Source organism: Enhydra lutris, unplaced genomic scaffold (assembly GCF_002288905.1).
Source record: "Enhydra lutris kenyoni isolate GAN:26980312 unplaced genomic scaffold, ASM228890v2 scaffoldscaffold13, whole genome shotgun sequence".
NCBI classification, from domain to species: domain Eukaryota; kingdom Metazoa; phylum Chordata; class Mammalia; order Carnivora; family Mustelidae; genus Enhydra; species Enhydra lutris.
Window position 1 is genome coordinate 30546757 of NW_019154097.1, and position 21917 is coordinate 30568673.

Sequence of the window (21917 nt, forward strand, 5' to 3'; positions counted from 1 at the left end):
TAATTTCTTTATGCCGGTCGCTCTCAAGTTTTCCAATTCTCAAGGCTTTCTCAACCATCTGAGGAACCTGATACACTGTCAGTAATAATCCTGGATTATTCAACAGGTGTTCTCAAAAGGGTAGATCTGGGAGCGGGGAATTAGAGGAAGGTACACAGTTAGGAAAAACCTTGAGTTTCTGCCATTCCCTATCAGGGGATTTCCCTTGACCCAATCACTGCATTAAGCACTAATGTAAAAAAAAAAATTTTTTTTGTTTCTGGAGGTAGTCTTGATAGTATTTGTCCTGCTCTTTCATAAGCTCATTAGTTCTTGTTAAGTTCTATTGCAAATTTTGGTTCAGAAAATGTTGTCACAACAGGGACGGAACAATCATGTGATATTAGAATTGCCATCCTCCAATTACTAGGCGGACCCAGGGATTTTGGAGCTAAGTGTGATGGATGTCTCTCATGATCATTTCTGTGTATCTGAATAGAGGAGGGTATCTACTTAGTATTCGGTAAGAAAATGAAACAGAAGTGGAGGGAAAACCCATCCACTTGCTAAGAACCCTCATTTCCAGATTACGTAATTACTCGAACTATACTCCATAGGTACCCCAACTGGAAAATGACAGGGGCAAGTATTTTATTCATAGAGCCACACAGAGCACCAGAGTGAGGAAAAAAAAAAAAGTGCAGGCCACAGCTGTTTGCTTTCACTCATTTAGTCTCATGTTAATGTGCTTCGTAAGTCTGCATATTGTATATTAAGAAATGGCACCGTAATGAAGTCTTCCCTGAGCGCTGGCTCATAGGTATTGACTAGGGGGTTAAATAATAACTGCAATAGGACAGACAAGCCAGGGAAGACAATAGATGGCAAATACGCTGCCTCTCATCATGCTCAGGCCCAGGGCAGGCATTTTTAATCAATCACAGAGTTTCTTTATGTTGCCCTCAGACGCAGCTCCAGATGCCGCCTCAGCATAATACTCTGGGCAGCCATCGCAAGCTTGGCTGGAGTCCGTTCACGAGATGAAACCTCTCTGCCTTCTCTATGATATGTGCTTGATATTCTTTTTTTTTTTTTTTTAAAGATTTTTTTAATTTAGTTATTTGACAGAGATCACAAGTAGGCAGAGAGGCAGGCAGAGAGAGAGAGGAAGGGAAGCAGGCACTCCGCTGAGCAGAGAGCCCGATGCGGGGCTCGATCCCAAGACCCTGAGACCATGACCTGAGCCGAAGGCAGAGGCTTAACCCATTGAGCCACCCAGGCACCCCTGTGCTTGATATTCTTGATGTGTGCTATGATATTGTACTTGATATTTTTGATAAATAACTACTCGGATCACAAGTGTTATGATTATACATATGGATTGTTTTATGAAAAGATAGTGAAGGTAGCCATGGAACCTTTCAGCAAGATTATTTTATGATACAGTCTTGATCGGCAAATCCTGCACAGGATCTGTGTATCTTCTAGGGGATGATGTTAGGTTAGTTAGGTTATATATGCAATTATGACCCAGATGGAATTCACACGATACTATAGATTCAGTAACCTAAACCTTTGGTGCCGTGGGGAAGGTCTAACCTGACAGATGATAAGGTGAAGGGATCAAGTGAATGCAGCAGCGCAACTATCAAAGCACTTCTTAGCCCGGGACCCTGCATGGGGCACACCAGGCTGACTGGCCCAGTCAGTAAAAACAAGCCTTGGACAAAGAGATAAGAATAAGAGGCAATAAAGTCCTTTGGATACTGAGAGGCTGCATTTCCCAAGCCACACAATTAAGGGGAGATTCTGAGCTAGCTGGTCTGGAGTGAGGTCAGGGACTTGGTGATTCTGATACGCAGTCAGGGTTGCAATCACTGCCCTGATGCACTGTGTAAGTAGGAGGTATACGATGGTGGTGTCTTGGTCCTCTCTGCTTTGTTTCTTATGCGGGTTTCTGGCAGTCCCTTGGCTAGGGCATCATAATTCAGCTTCCCAACAAATACCGATAGTACACTCTGGGCTTCCTAGATTGTGGCTGGCATTCACCATCTGACCCTTTTAGTTTCATTTTCTCCAAACCCACTTTAAGCTGTCAGCCTTGGCATCTCTGGGCAGCACACATGTCCTAGCGTCTGACCCTATGGTCAGGCACATGGGATCAGACACACGGGAGATCATGTTAATGGAAATGACCTCAACTTGGTATAAGCTCAAACAAAGTCTACGCTTAAGGGCACCTGTACTTTCAGGCCCAACACAGAGGGGAAGCAGACAAGATGAAATAGTCCCAAGAATGTTTCTGAGAAATAATGGGAATGGTCAGGCATGATGGTTTTATGTGGTAAACTTTCCAGGCTGACAGGGCAGGGATGGTGAATAGACTTCGACTTAAGAACCAACTTCAACTGACCGCTAGCGCAGCAGCACACGTGCTACACGGACACTGACCTCCAGATGCTAGGGCAGGGGAAGAGGGAGGATGTGCAGCATTTTGGAACTGGCCAATAAGTAATCACTTCCTTTGTGAAGGCAAGTTATTAATGACTGAGGCATCCACGGCCTGATGGATTGGGCTTGTTGTATGGGACTGGGCTTCAGTCCTAGTTCTGTTACTGGGACGGGATATCCTGCCGTATATCCTGACGGCTGGGAGAGAGGGAAAGAAAGTTAGTGCTTATTAAGTAATAGCCGTGTGCCAGTAAACACTAAATTCTCCATATACATCACATTACTTCATTTATTCCTCTAAGCCTTGTTTTTTTGAGTCATGAAATGGGAGTAATATCATCAGTGTTCTGTGTGGATTAAATAAGGTGATGGGGTAAAAGTTGGCCGTGCGCTGCAAACTGTCCCAGAGGTACAGAGTGCTAGTGCAACGACAATCTGCCTTCAAGGCGTAACACGGTAACTGGGTGCAGGACTCAGGCTTAGGCAGTCTTGGGTTCCGATCCCAGCTTCATTAGTTAACAAGTAATTGTTCCCTATATCCTAGTTTCCTCATATAAGAAATGGAGATAATATCAGTACTACCCAATAATAGTGATAGGATTCTAGGAGGCAAGAATAAGAGTGATCAGCAAAGTGCCTGGCACATAGCAACATACACTTGATAGATAACTACTCTCAAAAATTGTGATTCTTCATGTTAATATTATTTAAAAAGATCAAGTCTTTGCCGTAAGTTTCACTAATGGACTCCAATAAAGTTTTTCAATCCCAGAAATGTCTGGTGGAAAATCAGTTTAAGTCTGGGTCTTGCAGATCCAAGTTTGAGTCCCTCCTCGTCTGACTTTCTCAGAAGCAGATGGCAGCTGGTGAAATGGGAGCGCGGGCCACGACCGCCCGGTCACGAGACAAGCAGCTGTGACGGCCCCGCGGAGCTTGGGAATTCTGCGTGCTGCCGCATGCTCCTACGTACCACGGACTCAGAGTGGATGGGCAGTTTTCTGTGGAATCAGCAGGGCTGCTGGGGAAATGCCGCACACAGACACTTACCACTTAGAAGAACTTGCCACAGGGGGCGAGGGAAATCTCTGCTCTGACTGACACAGGATGGATGAGAGGAGGAGACCATCCATCAGTGTCAGGAAAGATCTGAAGCACCTGGCTAGTCAGTTGAAATAAAATAAATTATTTACTGATCTCAGAACCCAGCTGCTCACTCAAATGCTCATAAAAGGTGCGCTGTTTGCTGCCCTCTACTTTACAGTAGATTCAGTTTTGGAAAGAAAGAATTCCTGGATCACTTGGCAGGTCTTTGTTGTTGTTAACTATGAAAATGAAAGGGTGTTACCTGCTTTGCAAGGAGGGAGAGGGGGTCCAAAGTTACATATGGAACTCATCTACGTGGCAGTAGGAAATGGGGCTTATTTATTCACTGCCTGGTGTAGTACTCATGGGAGCCGTTTCTGTGATTGTCACAAAATTCTTTAGGACTAATGAATGAAATTTCTGTTTATAATGCTCAAGATTGAGCTTAGATTCATAACTGAAACAAGTATTCTGACAACATTTGATTGTCTGGAAGTTCCTTGGAGCTGTGTCTCTCCACCAGAGGGTGCCATGTGTACCACAGGAAACACCCAGAAGTGACTGGGACCTGGCCTCTTGTCACACTTCTGAGAACTACTGCTCTAGGGAGAGACATCTGCATCACTCTCATCATCCGTTTCTACCTGACAAGGCTTCTCTACCGTAGCTACAAGTGAAACTTGGCCAAAAGAGCCACTATCTAACCCGACTGATGTGGTTAATTTCAAGATGGTAGACTAGGACAGAAAGCTGTAGGCAAAATAGGTTGACAGCGGCAACAATAGCAACACTAAGACGAGCTTCTATTCAGAATAGAGCTTCTATGGGCCAAATACTCTTTTTTCTATTTTGAAAGGTAAATGTTGTAACTCCCATTCTAGAGATGACAGAAACGACGACTGAAAGGAGAAGGCATTTTTCCAAGGTGACACTGCAGGCAAGTGATAATGCTGGGATTTAAACCCAGTCCTGACTACGGACTAGGGCTCTTCCCCCAGATCCTTTTGTGGCCCTTTTCCTTTAAGTGAATACACATGTCAGAATCTGATGAATGAAAGTTTGGCTTTTTGCCTTTGGAAAGAATGTGTGGGAAAGGAGCCGATGATCTTGATTATCTTTCCAAAGCACTGCTTTTTTTTACTTCGGGAATTCGTGGACTTACTGATGATGTTCACCTGGGAAAGTTCCTGCCTTGGACCCTGGCTGCAGTTGGGCCACTGACTGGGTTTCCTAAAGCTAGACTCGCTCCTTTGTTCCTGGGAAGATACTGTAGGCAAACACAAACTAGATATCTGCACTGAATTCTTATTTTAGTAACTTCTATTAGAAATATACAGTACAAAGTGCATCATCCTAAGAGTGTCTATAACTTGATTTTTCCACAAAGTCCATGCATGCATGTAATCAGTGCCCAGATCAAGAAATGAAACCTTACCAGCATCCCTAGATTCCCCTGCAAACATCACAGCCTCCTCTCCCCACAGATAACCACCATCATTACTTCTACACAATAGATTATTGTGTATTTTTGGAAGGCATTTACACTCACCACTATAGCTCCAACATTATTTTTGTGTATTTCTAAACATTATACAGTAGAATAATACAGTATGGACCTTTCCCCCGTTCTGAATCTGGCTTCTTTTTGAGCAGCCTCATTATTTTTATTTCTATGAGAAGAACCAGGAAAAGCAGCCCCAGGAAGAAAGACACTAAAGATTTTTATGTTTTAAGAGTCAACATTATAAATAAGTATTTTTTTTTTAACCATTTAGATAGTTAGCATTTTATTTGTTTTTGTGAGGAGGCTGAAACAGGTTCAGAAAGGAGAAAGAAGGTGGGTTCTGTGGTTTTGGTTCAAAGTTCCTGGGTGCTAACTCATCCGGTTAGTCTGTTAGGATCACCTTCATCCTAGCACCTGGTGTTTTCGGAGGCCTTGCTACGGGCCAGGTACCTTCCTAAGTACTCTGCATGTGTGAGGACACTTCGTTCCCATAAGTACCACATCTGTGAGACAGGGACTATTGTCTTCAGTTTACCAATGAGGAACGTGAGGCTCTGAACCATCGGCTTGTGGCGATGCAGCTAATAAAGGAGCCGGGGTTTAAACCCCAGCTTCTGGCTCCACAGTCTGTCCACTGCATGTTCCACTAATGGCTCCCATTTCCAGAAAGTCTGCCAGCTGCCAGCCCTGTGCTGAGTGCTTCACGTGGCCCATCTGACTTGCTCCCCTAGGCAATCTGAAGAAGTTGGTGCTACAGATACTCCTGTGTAGACACAATGGAATCGAGGCTTGGCGAGCTGAAGTCGCTTGGCTAGCTACCGGCAGAGCCACGATTCAGAGCTGCTGCGAGTCTGGTGCCCCGTCTGACTTACTCAGCTCTCCTGTCAGCGTGCGTCAAGCTCCAGGCAGTCAGGCTGGGGAGGAATATTTGTAGAGGTTTTTTTTTTTTGGTTTTTTTTTTTTTTTTTTAAATTTGCAGAGATTTCTGAGGCTTATTACAAACTAGCCACACTAACACCAACACTGTAAAAGCCTTTATTATGAGACACATAGAGAGCATTTGTGAGAAACCTATCATCAGCGGGTCTCAGAGCTGGAGTGCAAACGTCCTCCCTTCACACACAGGCAGAGGCGGCCTAGGAAAGGGTGGTGTGGCAGAGGCCGGTGGCAGAGCCAGGGTACAGGTCAGCTCCCTGACTAAGCCTGGCATCCATGCCTGCTCCCCACTCCTCCCAGTGTCCTTTCGTAAGCAGCAAGTGCACTTAAGTCGGCCAGACCAGCATTCTGCTCCCGACACCACCACCTCCCTGCTGTGTGAGCTCAGGCATCAGACATTACCTCTCTGGCACCTCATTTACCTTCTTTGCTAGATGGCGAAGGTACAAATACCTACCTTGCGGTAGCTCAGTAGTGTTATGTGAAGCACTTAGCACGGTGCCTTATACACAGACGTACCTATAAATGACAGCCGTGACCATGATGATGCTGTAGTACTGACTACTGTGACGCTTTTTCTACTCCCGTTATGTGTCAGTCAAAACAGAAATTTAGCACTTAATTGGAACAAATTAATCCAAATATTAATTGAAAGTTAATTCTGGATTATTTGCTGAAGATCTAAATATAACTTCTAAGATCATTAAAAAGCTTCCTGAATAAAGGCATGAATGAATAAGCAATGAATTCACCTGAGCAAAAAAAGGCAAGTAGCAAAGCTACAGAGCAGTTCTAAGGATAGCATGTAAGAGAATTATAGAATGGTAAGAATTATGGGACTTCACAGAAGTCAATCAGTTTGAAAAGAGTCTCAAGTTAGCTCTATTTCTAATCTGCTTCATAAAAAAGAAGACAAGACAGAGCACTCAGGTGGGGGAAAAGGAGGTACTTTACATTTCACTGTTTAAACATTTTTCTCTGAAAACAAATTACCATTAGTCATTCCGGTCACATAAAAGCCAGATCTTGTTTCTTTTCCCGTTTCTATGCTGACCATGGATACAAAGGGCCCAGTCCCTCATCGGTTCATGCACTTACCTAACTGGACATCGGTTGTGAATCGTAGTCTGTGGATCATGCTGACTTTGAACGACTTGTAATGGTGGCTGCTAAGCATATCCTGTACTGTAGCTATGTCAATTTGTGAATCTTCCTCAAAAACTCCGTCTGCCCTTGAACCTGGGGAGGAAAAAACACTTTAACACATAAAGATACATGAGGCTTGGCAAATGGTGTCTGCTTAAAATGCTTTGGGATAAATTAAAATAATATGGGCTATTTAATTTCGAGAAGAAAAGGCTGAGCGATGACTTAATAATGCCATTCCAGTAAACAGAGAATGGTAGCATATTCATCATTCAACAATTAATTCCACAAACACTGCCTATTCTATGGCAGGCCCTTGGCTGGGCAGCAGGGATACGCAAGGATAGAAAGACTGCTGCTTGCCAGAAGCTCTCCATCTCCACGAGAGTAAGTTCAAAGCACAAAAGCATGGGCGGTCACACTTCTTGTTTCTTTTCCTCATAATAATTTTTCCAATCATAAAGGTAATCCAAGCTCTTGGAAGAATTCTTGTGCTTTCCAAGATTCTCAAACTGTTCATTGGTTTCCCGTCTTGTGCCCCACAGTCTCCACGGGTGGGGGCACGAGTCTGCTCCTGCTTTTAACCGTCTCCTCACTGGCCTTCTGGGCACCAGGCACTCTGTGCAATCCAGCCACCACAGGACTTTCGGATTCATACAGCTTTCTGAAGCTTTGATCATTTATTCACTTGCTCGAAGTCTAGGGAGAGCTTTGTGCACGGTCAGTACTCTGATACATGATACTGGGGACAAATAAGAAGGCTGGTGCTCGAAAATCCTCCCTGGCTTCGCATGGCCTCCTGGATGGGGCACCGTCTCCAGCCAAGCAATGAAGGCTGCTCATAATCTGGCTGAGACATAATTTTTCAATTTTACTTTGTCATTTCTCATCCACACCTTCTTGCAGTACCTCCCAAACTCCTCAGACGGCACACAAGTCCAGGTTTTTCTATTTCTGGGCCTTTCCTCATGTGGTAGCCTAGAACGTCCCTTCCAACCTTAACCTGTACTTGCCAAAACTCCACCCAGGGCAGCTCCAACTCCGCCTCCTTCTGAATTCCAAAGCAGCTGGTTTATACTGGACCCTGGAGCCAGGCAGACGTGGGGTTCAATTTCTAGCTCTGCCTCTAACTTGCTATATGATATCGGGCAAGTGACTTTCTCTCTCTGAACCCCAGTTTTTACCATGCACAGAATGCCAAAATGTATTTGAAGACTGTAACACATAATACACTTAATAAAAGAGCAGTCATGATTATGTTTATTCTGTCACAGAGGAACACATACATTCAGCCTTGCACTTAAATTGTTGAGTGGTTGTTCTAGCCTAATTTGGAAGTTTGTTTTTTTTTTTTAAGATTTTTTAAAATTTATTTGACAGACAGAGATCACAAGTAGGCAGAAAGGCAGGCAGAGAGAGAGGAGGAGGCAGGCTCCCTGCCGAGCAGAGAGCCCGATGTGGGGCTCGATCCCAGAACCCTGGAATCATGATCTGAGTTGAAGGCAGAGGCTTTAACCCACTGAGCCACCCAGGCGCCCCTAATTTGGAAGCGTTTTGACAGTAAAGTTTCTCATTCATCTCTGTATCTCTGCAAGCAGTACAGGCAGCTGGTATGCTCTTGTTAAATTTTGCTAAATTAAAATAAAATAAAATAGGAACCAATGTGGGGGCGCCTGGGCGGCTCAGTGGGTTAAACCTCTGCCTTCAGCTCAAGTCATGATCCTGGGATCGAGCCCTGCATCGGGCTCACTGCTCAGCGGGGAGCCTGCTTCCCCCTCTCTCTCTGCCTGCCTCTCTGCCTGCTTGTGATCTCTGTCTGTCAAATAAATAAATAAAATTAAAAAAAAAAGAAAAGAACCAGTATGTATGAGTGCTTACTATACATCAGGCATGGTGCTAAGGGCTTTATACGTGAACTTAAGCATTTTTCTGTATTACATAGACGAGGAATCTGAGGCTTTGAGAAGTAAAGTCATGTGCCCAGGGCCACACTAAGCAAAGCTAAATTATCTCCTGTCCCCCAGAGTTTAAAATGTGGTCTTCTGAAGGTGCAGCTGCTGGGACGGGAGCACCTGTGGGATGGGAGCACCTGTACAGCAGAGGCCAACCAGAGCAGGTGCCCTAAGCCTTGTGTGGCACACCCAGAGATGGCCCACAGGGAAATCCAGAGAGAACTCCTTGGGACAGAGCTGGAGGAATGGAAAACTCTAGATTTGGGTATAAAACAGGAAAATTCTGTTATATAAATGTCAGTCTGACAATTACACGTTTTTCCTCTCCATAGTTACTGCTTACAGGGTAAGCTTTAAAGTCAAAGTTAGTTTCTCATGACTTTACATTGAACTCATTTATTAGGAACTGTGAATTTGGTTTCCAAACCCTATAATTACTCCCAGCTAGAATAACTCCAGCCCCTACAATAATGTTCTCCTCACAATGAAGACGCAGCCTCACCTACACTGGGTCATTCACTCGATGCCATCCACTGAATGGCATGGTCATTCACTGGGCCTGTGATACGGTCCCATTTTTGAGTATTTGTGCATATTGTCCTCCTGCCCAGGTCACCCTTCTCCCCACTTCACTCTCTCCTGACCTGTATCTCCAAGTCTCCTCCCTGTTCTTCCTGAAGAGCTTAGATCAAGTGACACTCCAGGGAAAGCTTCCCTGACCCTGGGCCCCCAAGTCTAGCACAGCTCCTTTTACCACTGCACCCAGCATTTTCCTGCAGAATGCTGTTCACAGCTGATTACTATCTGTCTCTGCCCCAAGAGGGCAGGCAGAGTGACTGTTTTACTCACCATTATAGCCTAGACTCTGCTAGTGCTACCATGCCCAGAATAAAGCAAGTGCTTGATGAAAATTTACTGGATGAGTATGAGCTGCCGTGTCCACAGGAAGGTGTAGATCAGAGAGGCTCAGTGACTTAACGAACATCATATCGCTAGGATCAGAAGAGTTACACTCAACACCTCTAAGGGACATTAGGTAACCTTGCTACCTTTCTTTGGACACCTGTAATTTTGGACAGAGGCGTCATGGTCGCAAGCACTTCTATCTTCTGGGTAATGTCCATCTCTTAAACCAAGAGGCTGGCTAGAGTTTCCAGAGTTTCAAATAATCATTCACTTTCCCCAACACACACTTTACTGAAACAGAACTGCAAAGATGTTTATTTCTATTTTCAGAACCTTTTAAATTGGAGAACTGTGGAGAATTTTGGTGAGGTATTAAAATCCTTTCATATTTTAAAAATCAGTTAAAACCATCTTATCTGAGAAAACACCATTATTAGATACAACTCACCTCAAGAACTTCTGTTTTCTTTACTAATTAGTATTTTCTAAATATTGCAGGTATTTGATTTGGAAAGGGGTAACAGCTCATTATGCTAAAATGCCAATTACTAAAAAAAAAAAAAAAACCACCCCACACTTAAGAGTTTTACGTTTTATGATGTTGGATTAAAACCAATTTAAAAATTACTATAACGTGACATATAATTTTTTACTGAGCAATTTCAATGCCAGCTGCTAATAAAGCATCTTAGCTGTAAATGATAATTCAGATGCTTTTAGATAAAGTGGTGCATAAATATGGCTGGAAATTGATTTAGCTTCTTACAGAAGCTACTGAAGAATGACATATTTTGTTTAATACACCAGCTAATGTAGTCCTAAAAGCTCAAACAAGTGCCAGTTTTCACTCCTAAATTTGCTATGGGAGATTAATGAAAACTTTATATTTTGCTGAAATGTTAATAATGGGCAGATGAGATGATAGGATTTTAGTAGAGGTCTTACAGCTATGGAATAACCAGCAAGGCTTATCAATTTCCTTATATTAATTTTGTTCAAGACTTATATAGCTAGAGCTGGCTCAACACGCTAATGCTTCTTGCATTGACCTTCTACTCTCCAACAGTGTAAATTCATATCCCATTTGGGGATTTAAGCCCCCCTGATACTTGGGTAAGTCCTGAGCCTTGCCCCAGATGACAAGGGCTGTGTTTGCATTAGAAGAGCAACAACACCTGGGGGAGTAGGGAGTGAACGAATACTCCTGTGTTCGCCTCCAGTACGTGCTGCCCACCCCCAAGCAGGTCATCTGCTGAACTTCTGGTCTCGGAGTTACACAGCCATTTTTCAAAGTAGGCTCAGGAGTGCCACTGCTTGGAGGGGGCACGTGTACACGTATAGATCAGTCAGCCATATAACCTGCAACTACTCTCCCCATGCCAGTGGGATGCTAGACTATGCAGGCACGCTGGTGACGATAAGGCAGGGTTCCTGATCTTCAGAAGCTTACAGATTTGGTATTAGGAACACAAAGAAAATAGTACGAGGCAGAAGCGGTACACACAACACTTTATATATAAAAAACATCTGAAGCAGAGTAGTGTACCAAAAGCATGTTTTGGACTAGAAAAGTTCAAAGACTTTGCATGTATACCTTTACTGTTTGTATCCTTCCAGAAAGGAGTGAACCCAACCATACGTAGGCACAATACCATTTGTGTGTTAAAATTATTACTGTATATCAACTTCACATTTAAAAACCCACTTCTGTTAGAGAAGACATTTTTATCTATTTAAGGTAAAAAAAGAGAGAACCAGAATGTTTTAGAAATAAAAATATCAGAAAAAAAAAAAAAACCCACTCCCAAACTGTTAATTTAATTGAAACATAACCCTTTGGTATTTTGTTAAATGAGCAATTAAAAAGGTCACAAGCAATTAAATGAAACAAAAGCCACACTGTGTTCATCTACATTAATGCTGAACTGGGTCTCCTTCTGAATGACAAGATAAATTGTAATGGTGCCTTCAAAGACTTCACAATGTATTTTGTCAAAGTCGGGAGTGTTAATGTCTCTATGTGCCATGGATTACCATAATGTATCGTGTCAAAACGCTCGAGCTGCAATAACTCAAAGATGTATTGTGATAGATCAAATTTTGGGGTGGGGCCTAAAAGTGACTTGAGCACCAATGTGCTCAGATGGACTGACACCAGGCTCCAGAAGAATGACAGAAAGCCCATTTGCAATTTGTAAAGGTTTGTGGGACAAAATCTAAGCGAGAAAGGAGCCTAGCTATCGAAAGGAGAGAATGAGAAAGGAGGAAACAGGAATGGCACCTATCTTAGTGGCAAAGTCAGGCTTTGGCAAGAGGGGGTTGAGGGAAGGAGAAGGCAGGCAACGTCTAGGGCCTGCAGCAAAGAAAGAAAGAGGCGCTGAGGGTGCCCAGGACTGGGAAGTAGCCTTGGGACTTAACACTGGAAAGAATATGGAACATAGAGTTCAGAGATGTAGGTTCAAATCTTAATTCTGACATCAAGGGTCACAAGTGGGTCAAACCCTACCCAAGATTCCATTAAAAAAAAAAAAAAAAGATTTTATTTATTTATTTGACAGAGAGAGACATAGCAAGAGAGGGAACACAAGCAGCAGGAGTGGGAGAGGGAGAAGCAGGCTTCTCACCGAGCAGGGAGCCGAATGTGGGGCTCAATCCCAGGACCCAGGGATTATGACCTGAGCTAAAGGCAGACGCTTAACGACTGAGCCACCCAGGTGCCCCTAAGGTTCCATTTTGGGGAAGAGGGAGAACTGGGACAAATCTGTTGAACTTGAGTCCACATTCCTTCCACTGTGCTCCTCCTTCCCTCCCATCTCACCACCTTCCTACAGGCAGCAGCAAGGAGACAGACGGGTAGGTAACTGTAAACTCTGAGTCAGGGGTTCTCAAAGTACAGTCCAGGACCCAGTGGAGGGGTGATCCCCAAGAAGCATTCCAGGGGTCCATTATCTCAATATTAACAGCAAGACATTATTGGCCCTTTTCATGCCTATTATCTTATAAAGGCACAAAGTAATAACAAGTGCACAAATTCAATGATATGATTCTGATTCCACATTGTAACTAACCTTTAAGAATCAATCACTTGAGCTTTGGCATATTAAGGAAAATTAATATCCACTATTTCTGAAAAGGCTGTTGAAATACTCCTACCTTTTCCAACCACATATCTATGTTAGGCCAAATTTTCTTCACATACTACAACTGAATAGCAGACTGAATGCAGTAGATATGAAAATCAAGATGCCTTCTATAAAGCCAGACGTTATAGAAATCTGCAAAAGTATATATATAAAACAGTGCTCACTGGTTCAGGCGATTAGTCAATGATTTATCTTCCTAATGGAACAAAAATAAGTGCTCTTAAGAGAAAGAAAATGGAAAACAAAAGAAAATATAGCTATTTTTCATAAAAATTTGTTAACATGTAATCGATTTATTATTACTTTTTAATGAATTCATAAATACTTAAATTTTTCTCGATTTTTATTCCCAATAAGTAGATATAACCCAATAAACAAAAGCTCTTTGGGGTCCTCAATAATTTTTAGGAGTGTAAAGAGGTCTAAGACAAGAAGCTTGAGACCCACTGCCTTTACTGGTCCTTATGCCGTGCCTGGATGCCTATCTGGACAATCATTATAAGATACAGAAGTATAGTTACAGCTGTGTATGTGTAACACACCTGAAAACAAACACAAACAGAGAGCAGGGACACACATTACAAGAATAATAGGCTTGCTGTCAGGTGATCAGATCAAGGCTAATTATAATTAATACTGTTCTACATTTAAAAAGTGTTTTTGTGTATGTGATTTCACTGAAACTGAGGGAGACACTTAAGAGGTACATACATGACCTCCTTTTAGACAAATGGGCGCTAATCATTAAATCAAAGCTCAGATGAACTCACTGTATGCTACCAGCAGATGTCTTATGTTCATAGATACAAATCACACAGGACTTCGAACTTCATTTTATGGTTCAGTAACTCTTAGACCAAGTCAAAAAGCTTGATTGTAGTTATAAGTTAAAACAACTTCAATCTCCCTTCCCCAAAAAGATCTATGCCAACTCTACGACTCAACTAGAAGACAATGGCCTTTGTTACAACCTCACCTTTAAACTCTCTATAGCTCGATGATACGGTTGACTGATCCTAGCAGGTTCACAAATAGTCACTCAGCACCAACCACAGCTGTGGGACTGTGCTAGTGCTTCAAGAACACAGGAGGATGGCAGGATTCCCAGACGATGGAAAGGGGACAGGCAATCCAGGGTGGGAAAAACATGAAGTCCATAAAGTGGGAACAAGTGTTTGCGCTTGGTTGGAGCAAAGAGTGTGTGAAGGGGAACAGTGGAAAATCAAATGGTCAGAGGTGGAGGGGTTTCAATTCTTCAAAGGAAGAGACATTATCCATGTCAGGGCCTGGCACACAATAAAATACTGCTGTACAAATAACAGACTAAATGAAGAGGAAATAGAGGTGCTTAGGTGGCTTAGCCGGTTAAGGGTCGACTCTTGATTTCAGCTCAGGTCGTACTCTCAGGTCCTAGGATCAAGTCCTGTGTCAGGCTCTGACCAGAGAGTCTGCTTGAGGATTCTCTCTCCTCTCTCCTCATGGGCATGCTTCCCCACTCTCCCGTCTCTCAAAAAAGAAATCTAAAATAAATAAATAAATAGGAAATAAACCATCTTCTGCCCTACTACTCTATCTTTTTTTTCTCCCCCAACATGGGGCTTGAACTCACAACCCCGAGATCAAGAGTCACATGCTTCACCGACTGAGCCAGCCATGCACCCCTGCCCTGCTCTATCTCGATGCCTTATTGCTGTTGCCCACATGGAACAGTCCTTGCTTCAGCTAAATAGGACTTTGCTCAGGTTATACCATTTGGCCAGAATGTCCCTCCCACTTTTTAAAATGTATACACTTAACTTCAGGGTCTAGTCTAGAATCTTCCCTGATCCCTCCCCTGAAGCCCTGTAGTTCTGAAGGGTCTAATGATTAAGTGTGATAAACATCTGTACTCCCCTTCTAGACAATGAGCTCCTCTGAGAGCAGGAACATTCTGTCCTACAGAGCACATACTAGATATTCAAGCCTGATGCAACACAGGTTAACCTGAATTTGGGGGTGCCTGGGTGACTCTCAGCATCTGTCTTCGGCTCCGGTCATGATCTCAGAGTCCTGGGATTGAGCCCTGCATCGGGCTCCCTGCTCGGCAGGAAGCCTGCTTCACCCTGTCCCACTCCCCCTGCTTGTGCTCCCTCTCTCGCTGTGTCTCTGTCAAACAAATAAATAAAATCTTAACAAAACAAAACAAAACAACAGTACCCGAGTTCATAAACCATCCCTGTATTTACCTTGGTTAATAGAACCTAATACACTGTTACTAGTTTTCCATTCAGATAACCCACCAAACTGGGATCCTGCCTCAACAACTACAAGGGCAGCTAACATTTACTGAGTGTTTACCGTATGCCAGACACCATGCTCAGCACTTTAAATATGCTATTTCATTTAATTTCCCCAATGCCCTTTTGTTGCCTATTATTATCCCCTTTTTTACAGGTGAGAAAAATGAGGCTTAGAATGTCATCCCGTTAGTAGAGCTGTACAAGTAGTACAGGCTGGAGCGAGGAACTGAACCCATGCCTGTCTAATTCCAAAAATGTGCCCTCAATCACCACATAATGCTTTGGTGAAAAATGTCCCTTTGATGGGCTGCAAGTGTCCAAATCCATGGGCCAAAACAGTATCTAAGGAGAACACAATCATGTCTGGCTTTGCCAGAACAAAGAATCGGGGATAAAACCTAATTCTCTCCACTCTGTCTGTAAGACTCAAAGCGGGCTGCGTAAGTGAGTTGAGGAGAAAAACTCTCCCTTTGCTTTCTACATCCATCACATCTTTTTTTTCCAAAGGCCTTTTAAGTCCCTAAAGCCTCATAAGCCCCAAACTTCTCTTCTATTAAACACTTCCCTTTGGCTACTAGTCATTTTTTGCTGGTCTCTAAAAAACAATCAATAGGTGATATAGTATAACACACACATGTGCACACACATGCCCTCTGCGGTAATCTCGCCAAAGCCGTCAGGATCACACGGTAGGATAGGCCCTTCACTGAACGCTCCATGCTACAACCAGGGTAGGGATCCTTGCTGTCAGGGCCTAATTGATTAAACTCTCGGAGTCAGAGCCTTTCCACAGGGAGATTTCAGACCCTCAATAAATCAGGGTAATCTTGTTTTATGAGGTGATCAGAAAGAAACAGTTTCCGGTTTGTAGAATTTCTAAAAAAAGCAGAACACGGAACCAGGGCCTCTAGGCTCTGCTTTCTAGACCCTGCGCATCCCTCAGTCCTCACTTCCATTGCTCTCAGCCTTGCTCATGTCACTCCACTTCATTCATTCCTAAACCTGTCAAGCTCCTTCTCAAGGCCTTCAGATGAGCAGTCCCTTGGACCAGGACCTTCCTTCCCTTACTACTATCTCTCTTTTTCTTCTTCCTCGAGAAAGCCTTCTCCTCCTCCCACAGCTCCAGATACCTGCTAGCTACTCTTTTATACCCTCTGTAGCACCTATCACAACTGTGGGCTCCATGATGTGGGGCTCCACTCTACCGTGTCAGCACAGTGACTGGCCTAGAGGAGGACACCACCACTGCTTAGGGAATGAATAAACAAATGTGTGCCAAGAATGAAACCAACCACCGTTTAGAGGATAAAGCATGACCAGCCAAGGGTCTGAACCACTGGTCCATTACAGGTTTGCTCACGAGTTAGGCTGATGACAGAATTCCCATCACTTTCTCTTCCTCCAATGCATCTTTGTTACTGTTGAAAACACAGTAAAAGGAGCCTGGGCAGTTTTGACAATTTACATGACAAAATACCTGAGAACTGTAATATCTGATCAACACTGAGGTCTTTCTCTCTCTGACTCCAGAGTCAGAGACTGAGGGCACATAAGCTAGAAGAACCCCATCTCCCATCAGGGAGTCACTGCAGAAATGTCACCTGAGGCATTACCAAGCCATCAGTCAGGGGCAGCAGAGTGGATTCTGGGGCCAGGAGCCTACCAGAGGGATGCAAATCCCTGTGCCCTCACTTAAAGCCCATACAGGGTTTGTGGCTCGTCAAACATGTTTCCTTACTGCTCTAATGTACCAGTGTATCGCTTAATGAAAGTTCTTAATTGTAATTCAATTAATTATATACACAGAGTCCCCAATTACATTTTCCAATAAGACATTGGCTGTGGTACAGGTCTAAATGCACTTAACCAATTTCAATATATTAAGACCAATTTCCCTTGAATACTAATTACTACCGAATGATAAAATGAAAAGGGGGGAACTTTCAAGAAAGGGGGAGAGCGAAAAATGCAATTCATGTTGAATTTTTCAGCCCACAGAGACTGCAATTCAGACATTCATTACTGAAGAAGTAGGTGTGGACAGGGCACGAGTTTGTCTCTGGTACAGGTCAGCACTGGTTTGGGCCCAAGGTACCACCTACCCCTTGGTGCTGGCCATTGACAAAAGGGGCCTGTGGGAAGTCTAAGAGCTAGTGGGAAAACAGGAAGAATAGGGAGGGAAAAGTCCATCACATAAACATGCACAGAATAGCTGTGGTGTCTCAGGCACATGGACAAATACTGGGCCTGGCCAACACTTGCCTATGTATACACATCACTGTGCTCTTAGTATACACATTCTCTTCTAATCCTCCTAACAGCCCTACAGGATAGGGATTACCATCACATTTTACAGATGGGAAAATGAAGTTCACAGAGAAGGACTTGTCCAAGGTCACACAGTGCCTGCAAATACCACACCTTGTGCACTACAACACATTACCAACCAGTTCACATTAACCAGAAAGCAAGAGGTGCAAACACACAGGTATTCCTACATTGGGGGCAATGTTTCTGTTTCATTTAAATTCTGTTAGCATGCTGCAAAGCAGGGAGCTGTCACCCGTATTACATGGAAAAACCTTCACCCGTTCAAAAATTCCCTATAGTGAACCCTTTCCTCTGACCAAAGTCAGAAACGTAACTGGCTTTCGGCAGTAATTCAACCTAAAATCCAAACCATGAACACCACAGGTCATTTCTATTTATAAATAGAGTTTATTTGCACGATCACGTTTTCTTCTGCACTTGAAGACTGCTGTTGTGCTATATAATAAAAGAGGCTTAAAGCCTTGGTATTTAAGTCACATGATAGAGATTGGAGAGATTAGTAATCTGTAGCTGAAGAAAGCCTCCAGAAGCCAAATGGAACCACCAGGGAGTCTCCAGGGCTGGCACAGAGCACACACAGGAGGAGGGATCAGCCCACTATGAATAAGCACTGGGAAGAGGAACTAGAAACACATCAGGATTAGCAAACAGTCATTCACTGCCTTTGGTTGCTTCCCGCCTTCCTCTTTATTTAGTATTATTGTCGGGGGGGGGGGGGGGGGGGGGAAGGGGTTGGGGGCGTAGCCCAAGTACCTCCAAGAAGAAACATATGGGTATAGACACTCACCCAACTCCCAAATTGTCTTTAAAAGCTTTCATGTACTTGTCCCCTGGAGCCCTAGTGAGAGAAGCCTGCTGATGCTAGGGACTTGGGAGGCTCACTCCATCCAGGGTAATGAACCATACCTGGCCACAGGCACCAGGATGGTCCCTGCCCTGGGGAGGGGTGGTGGTGGTCACAACCCAGTGTGGGGGTGGTCAATCCGTCCAGTGGAATCACTGTTCAGACTGAGGTAAGGAGAAACTCTTCCTGGGTACAGGAAGCTACCTCCTCTTCAGGTCTTTAAGGGGAAACCAAAAGAGCTGGAAGAGGCCTCCCACAGACTGAGACCCAGAGATACTCTCCCCTGCCACAGGCCACTTATCTAGGTGACTGTCCACCTTGAGTTCAGTAAGGCACTGAAATAAGGAAGATCTCCTTGAAAAGGAAAGGAGATCAAAGGAGGTTGACCTGATGTCTAGAGAACCGAAGACTCTTTGGCAATTTCTACTAGGAAATAAAATAATCAGATTCAACTGTTGCACTAGACTTACTGCACAGAAGACCCAGTTTTCCAGCCCCCATCCCTGATTATTAGTCATGCAATCACTTGCAAATCACCCCTCAAAGCCTAGTTTCTTCTATAAAATAAAGATGATGAGCACAATGGCCTAGAAGGTCATTACAATGATAGTTCTTGTATCTCATTTAATCCTCAAAAAACCCTTGTGAAATAGAGTCAACCACCTCCATTTACAGAGGAAACTGAGGTTCAGAGAAGCGACATGGTTTGTCTGATGTCAAAGGCTGCAGAGGCATAGTGTTTTTAAAGCACTATGCTGAACTACAACAAGGGCAGACTCTTGAGTGATCAAACAGTAAAGACACACGGTCTGACATTTTATTGGTACTCCATAAAGCCAGTTTAATTTCAGGCCTGTTTTCCCGATGACGGAAAATTCCTGAGTTTCTCTCTTAAAGTTGTGCAAAGAATAAGTTGGTTCACGCTGCGTTTTTCTTCTAAGGACCTGGACAGTCTACCTATGTGTGATCAGGGGTAAGAGAAAAGGTCACTGGTAACATTTGGCACAGAGGAAAGTGAGGCTCCGTTTGATGCCAGAATTTATACAGATGCTTAGACAAGAATGGAAGTCTCCTACCATTACGTCCTCTCCATAATGTACTCATGCCTTCTTCTGGTCTGATTCCAGCTTCTGGCAGACAGTTGGCAGAAGGATGAGGTAGATTATCAGACAAGAATCCAAACTGGAAAGCTCAAGGACTTTGGCTTGTCATTTTCTTATTTAGGCCAAGATCCAAGCACAAATGTTAGCTCTCAGTCCCTAGGCGGAAACTCTTGTCATATCAGCTTCATTAGCAAGCTTCTCTCTCATAGTGTATAAGACAATTGTCATCACAATTCTTAGGATTGAAAATTTAGGTTATTTCATCAACAGTCTCACGGTGGGCTTTGGAATCAGACAGCTGACTTAGAATTCTGGTTCTATCACTGGCTAGCTAACTTTGCACAAGTCACAACTGCTCTCCACAATTAGAATAGTATCTTATTAGGGTAGTTGGGGAAATTGTAAGAGAGCGTTTGCAAAATGTCTAGCATGATGCCTTACAAAAGAAGGCCTGAATAAGTAATTTAGGAAACATCTTTTGATGTGGTTGATATAAAAAATTATGACTATCCCTCCTTGGAAGAAAAACAGAAAGGCTTATATCCATCCTTGTGGCAGTGTGTTCAATCAAATGGTTTTACTTATAAGGTACACATCTCTTCTGGGGCACCAAAGCACATTTGCTGGAAAGTACCCTGCTTCTAAGTTCTCTGGTCTTGTGACACAGACTTACAGATCTGCCTCCCGCTCCTCCCACCATTCTGTTATCAGTTCCCCCCCATCACACACCTCCTTGGGGGCCCCAACAGGTCTATAATTCCAGACCTCCACATCTGTGGCTCATCTGCTCTGTCAGCCACAGAATACTGTTCATTATTTATTAATTATAGTTAACGTTTATTGAGTGCTTATTATGTGCCACGCACCATTCTAAGAGCTTTATGATTATTAAAACTCACTGAATCCTGTCAATCTTGTGAAGGCAGATAAACTACCCAAGAGAGGTTAAGTAAATTGTCCAAGGTCACACAGCCAGTGAGTGACAGGCCCAGAATGGGAACCGAGGCAATCTGGCTCTACAGCATATTCTCTTACACACTGCATAATAGATGCTCCTAATTTAGTTCACCTCCAAAATGGCTTTATGGACAGCAAGCTTGGCCTGATCAAACATACCAACAAAGCAAAAAAAAATTCTATTTCTGAAATATTTTTGTCTTCAATCCAACTTCTTAATATATAGCTATGGGAGAACAGTATTTGTTTCACTGGGATTTCTACTTAAAATTAAACAAAAGATTGAAAAACCTCCTCTAGAAAAGGAATAAACTGCTTTTATAATTTACTTCTATTTTACAAATATTAGTAATAATATTCCACTGATCTTAAACTACCGACTGCCTTGTGTCCTTTGTAAATGCTGATAAGGTTACGATCATAGCGATTTTGACTCAGAGTGAGACAACTGGAATTTCTTGCATGTCTTTTAAGATGGGGATGCTGAGGCTCATAGATGCCACACAAGTTATTAAGACTATGCTCGTGCTTAGAAGAGAAGTGAGAACAAGAGCCAAGATTTCAAAGCTTTATCTACCAATCCTTATAGTGCCTTTTTCCTAGGACGAGAGATAGACCTCATCTTTAGAAACAAACAACAGGGGTGCCTGGGTGGCTCAGTGGGTTAAAACCTCTGCCTTCGGTTCGGGTCCTGATCCCAGAGTCCTGGGATTGAGCCCTGCATCGGGCTCTCTGCTCGGCGGGGAGCCTGCTTCCTCCCCTCTCTCTCTCTCTAACTGCCTTTCCACCTACTTGTGATCTCTGTCAAATAAATAAATAAAATCTTAAAAAAAAACACAACAAAACAAACAAAAATGAAAATAAAAAAAAAACTAGTGTGAAATCATAGTATATTATGAAATACCTTGTCATGGTTAAAAAAGAAAGAGGTGAATTTATATGTGGAGTGGCATGTGGACTGATGTGGAATAATCTCTACAATGTATTGTTAAAATGATAAAAGAAAGGACGCCTGGGTGGCTCTGTCAGTGAGTTAAGCATCTGCCTTCGGCTCAGATTACAATCCCAGGGTCCTGGGATCAAGTCCTGCATCAGGCTCCCTGTTCAGCAGGGAGCCTGCTTCTCCCTCTGCCCTTTCCCCCCACTTATGCTTTCTCTCTCTGGCAAAAAAGAAAAAAAAAAAAAAAAAAAAAGATAAAAGAAAAATGAGCACTCTAATGGTAAGTTTGCTACCATGTGCTTCTAAGTAGGGGGAAGTATAAATGTGTGTGAACACTGTGTATACGTGAGCATATACATGCCT

The 21917-nt window shown here is 43.3% G+C and overlaps 1 protein-coding gene across 11 annotated transcripts in view; it reads right to left on the reverse strand.

Moving 5' to 3' along the window:
* LOC111145709 (mitogen-activated protein kinase associated protein 1) overlaps positions 1–21917 on the reverse strand; it is a 250961-nt gene that overhangs the window by 38080 nt on the left and 190964 nt on the right. For all 11 annotated transcript variants that reach the window (XM_022500841.1, XM_022500849.1, XM_022500848.1 and 8 more), the window contains one exon: positions 7052–7192. In XM_022500841.1, coding sequence (XP_022356549.1) covers positions 7052–7192 — 141 coding nt within the window. The remainder of the gene's footprint in view (positions 1–7051; positions 7193–21917) is intronic.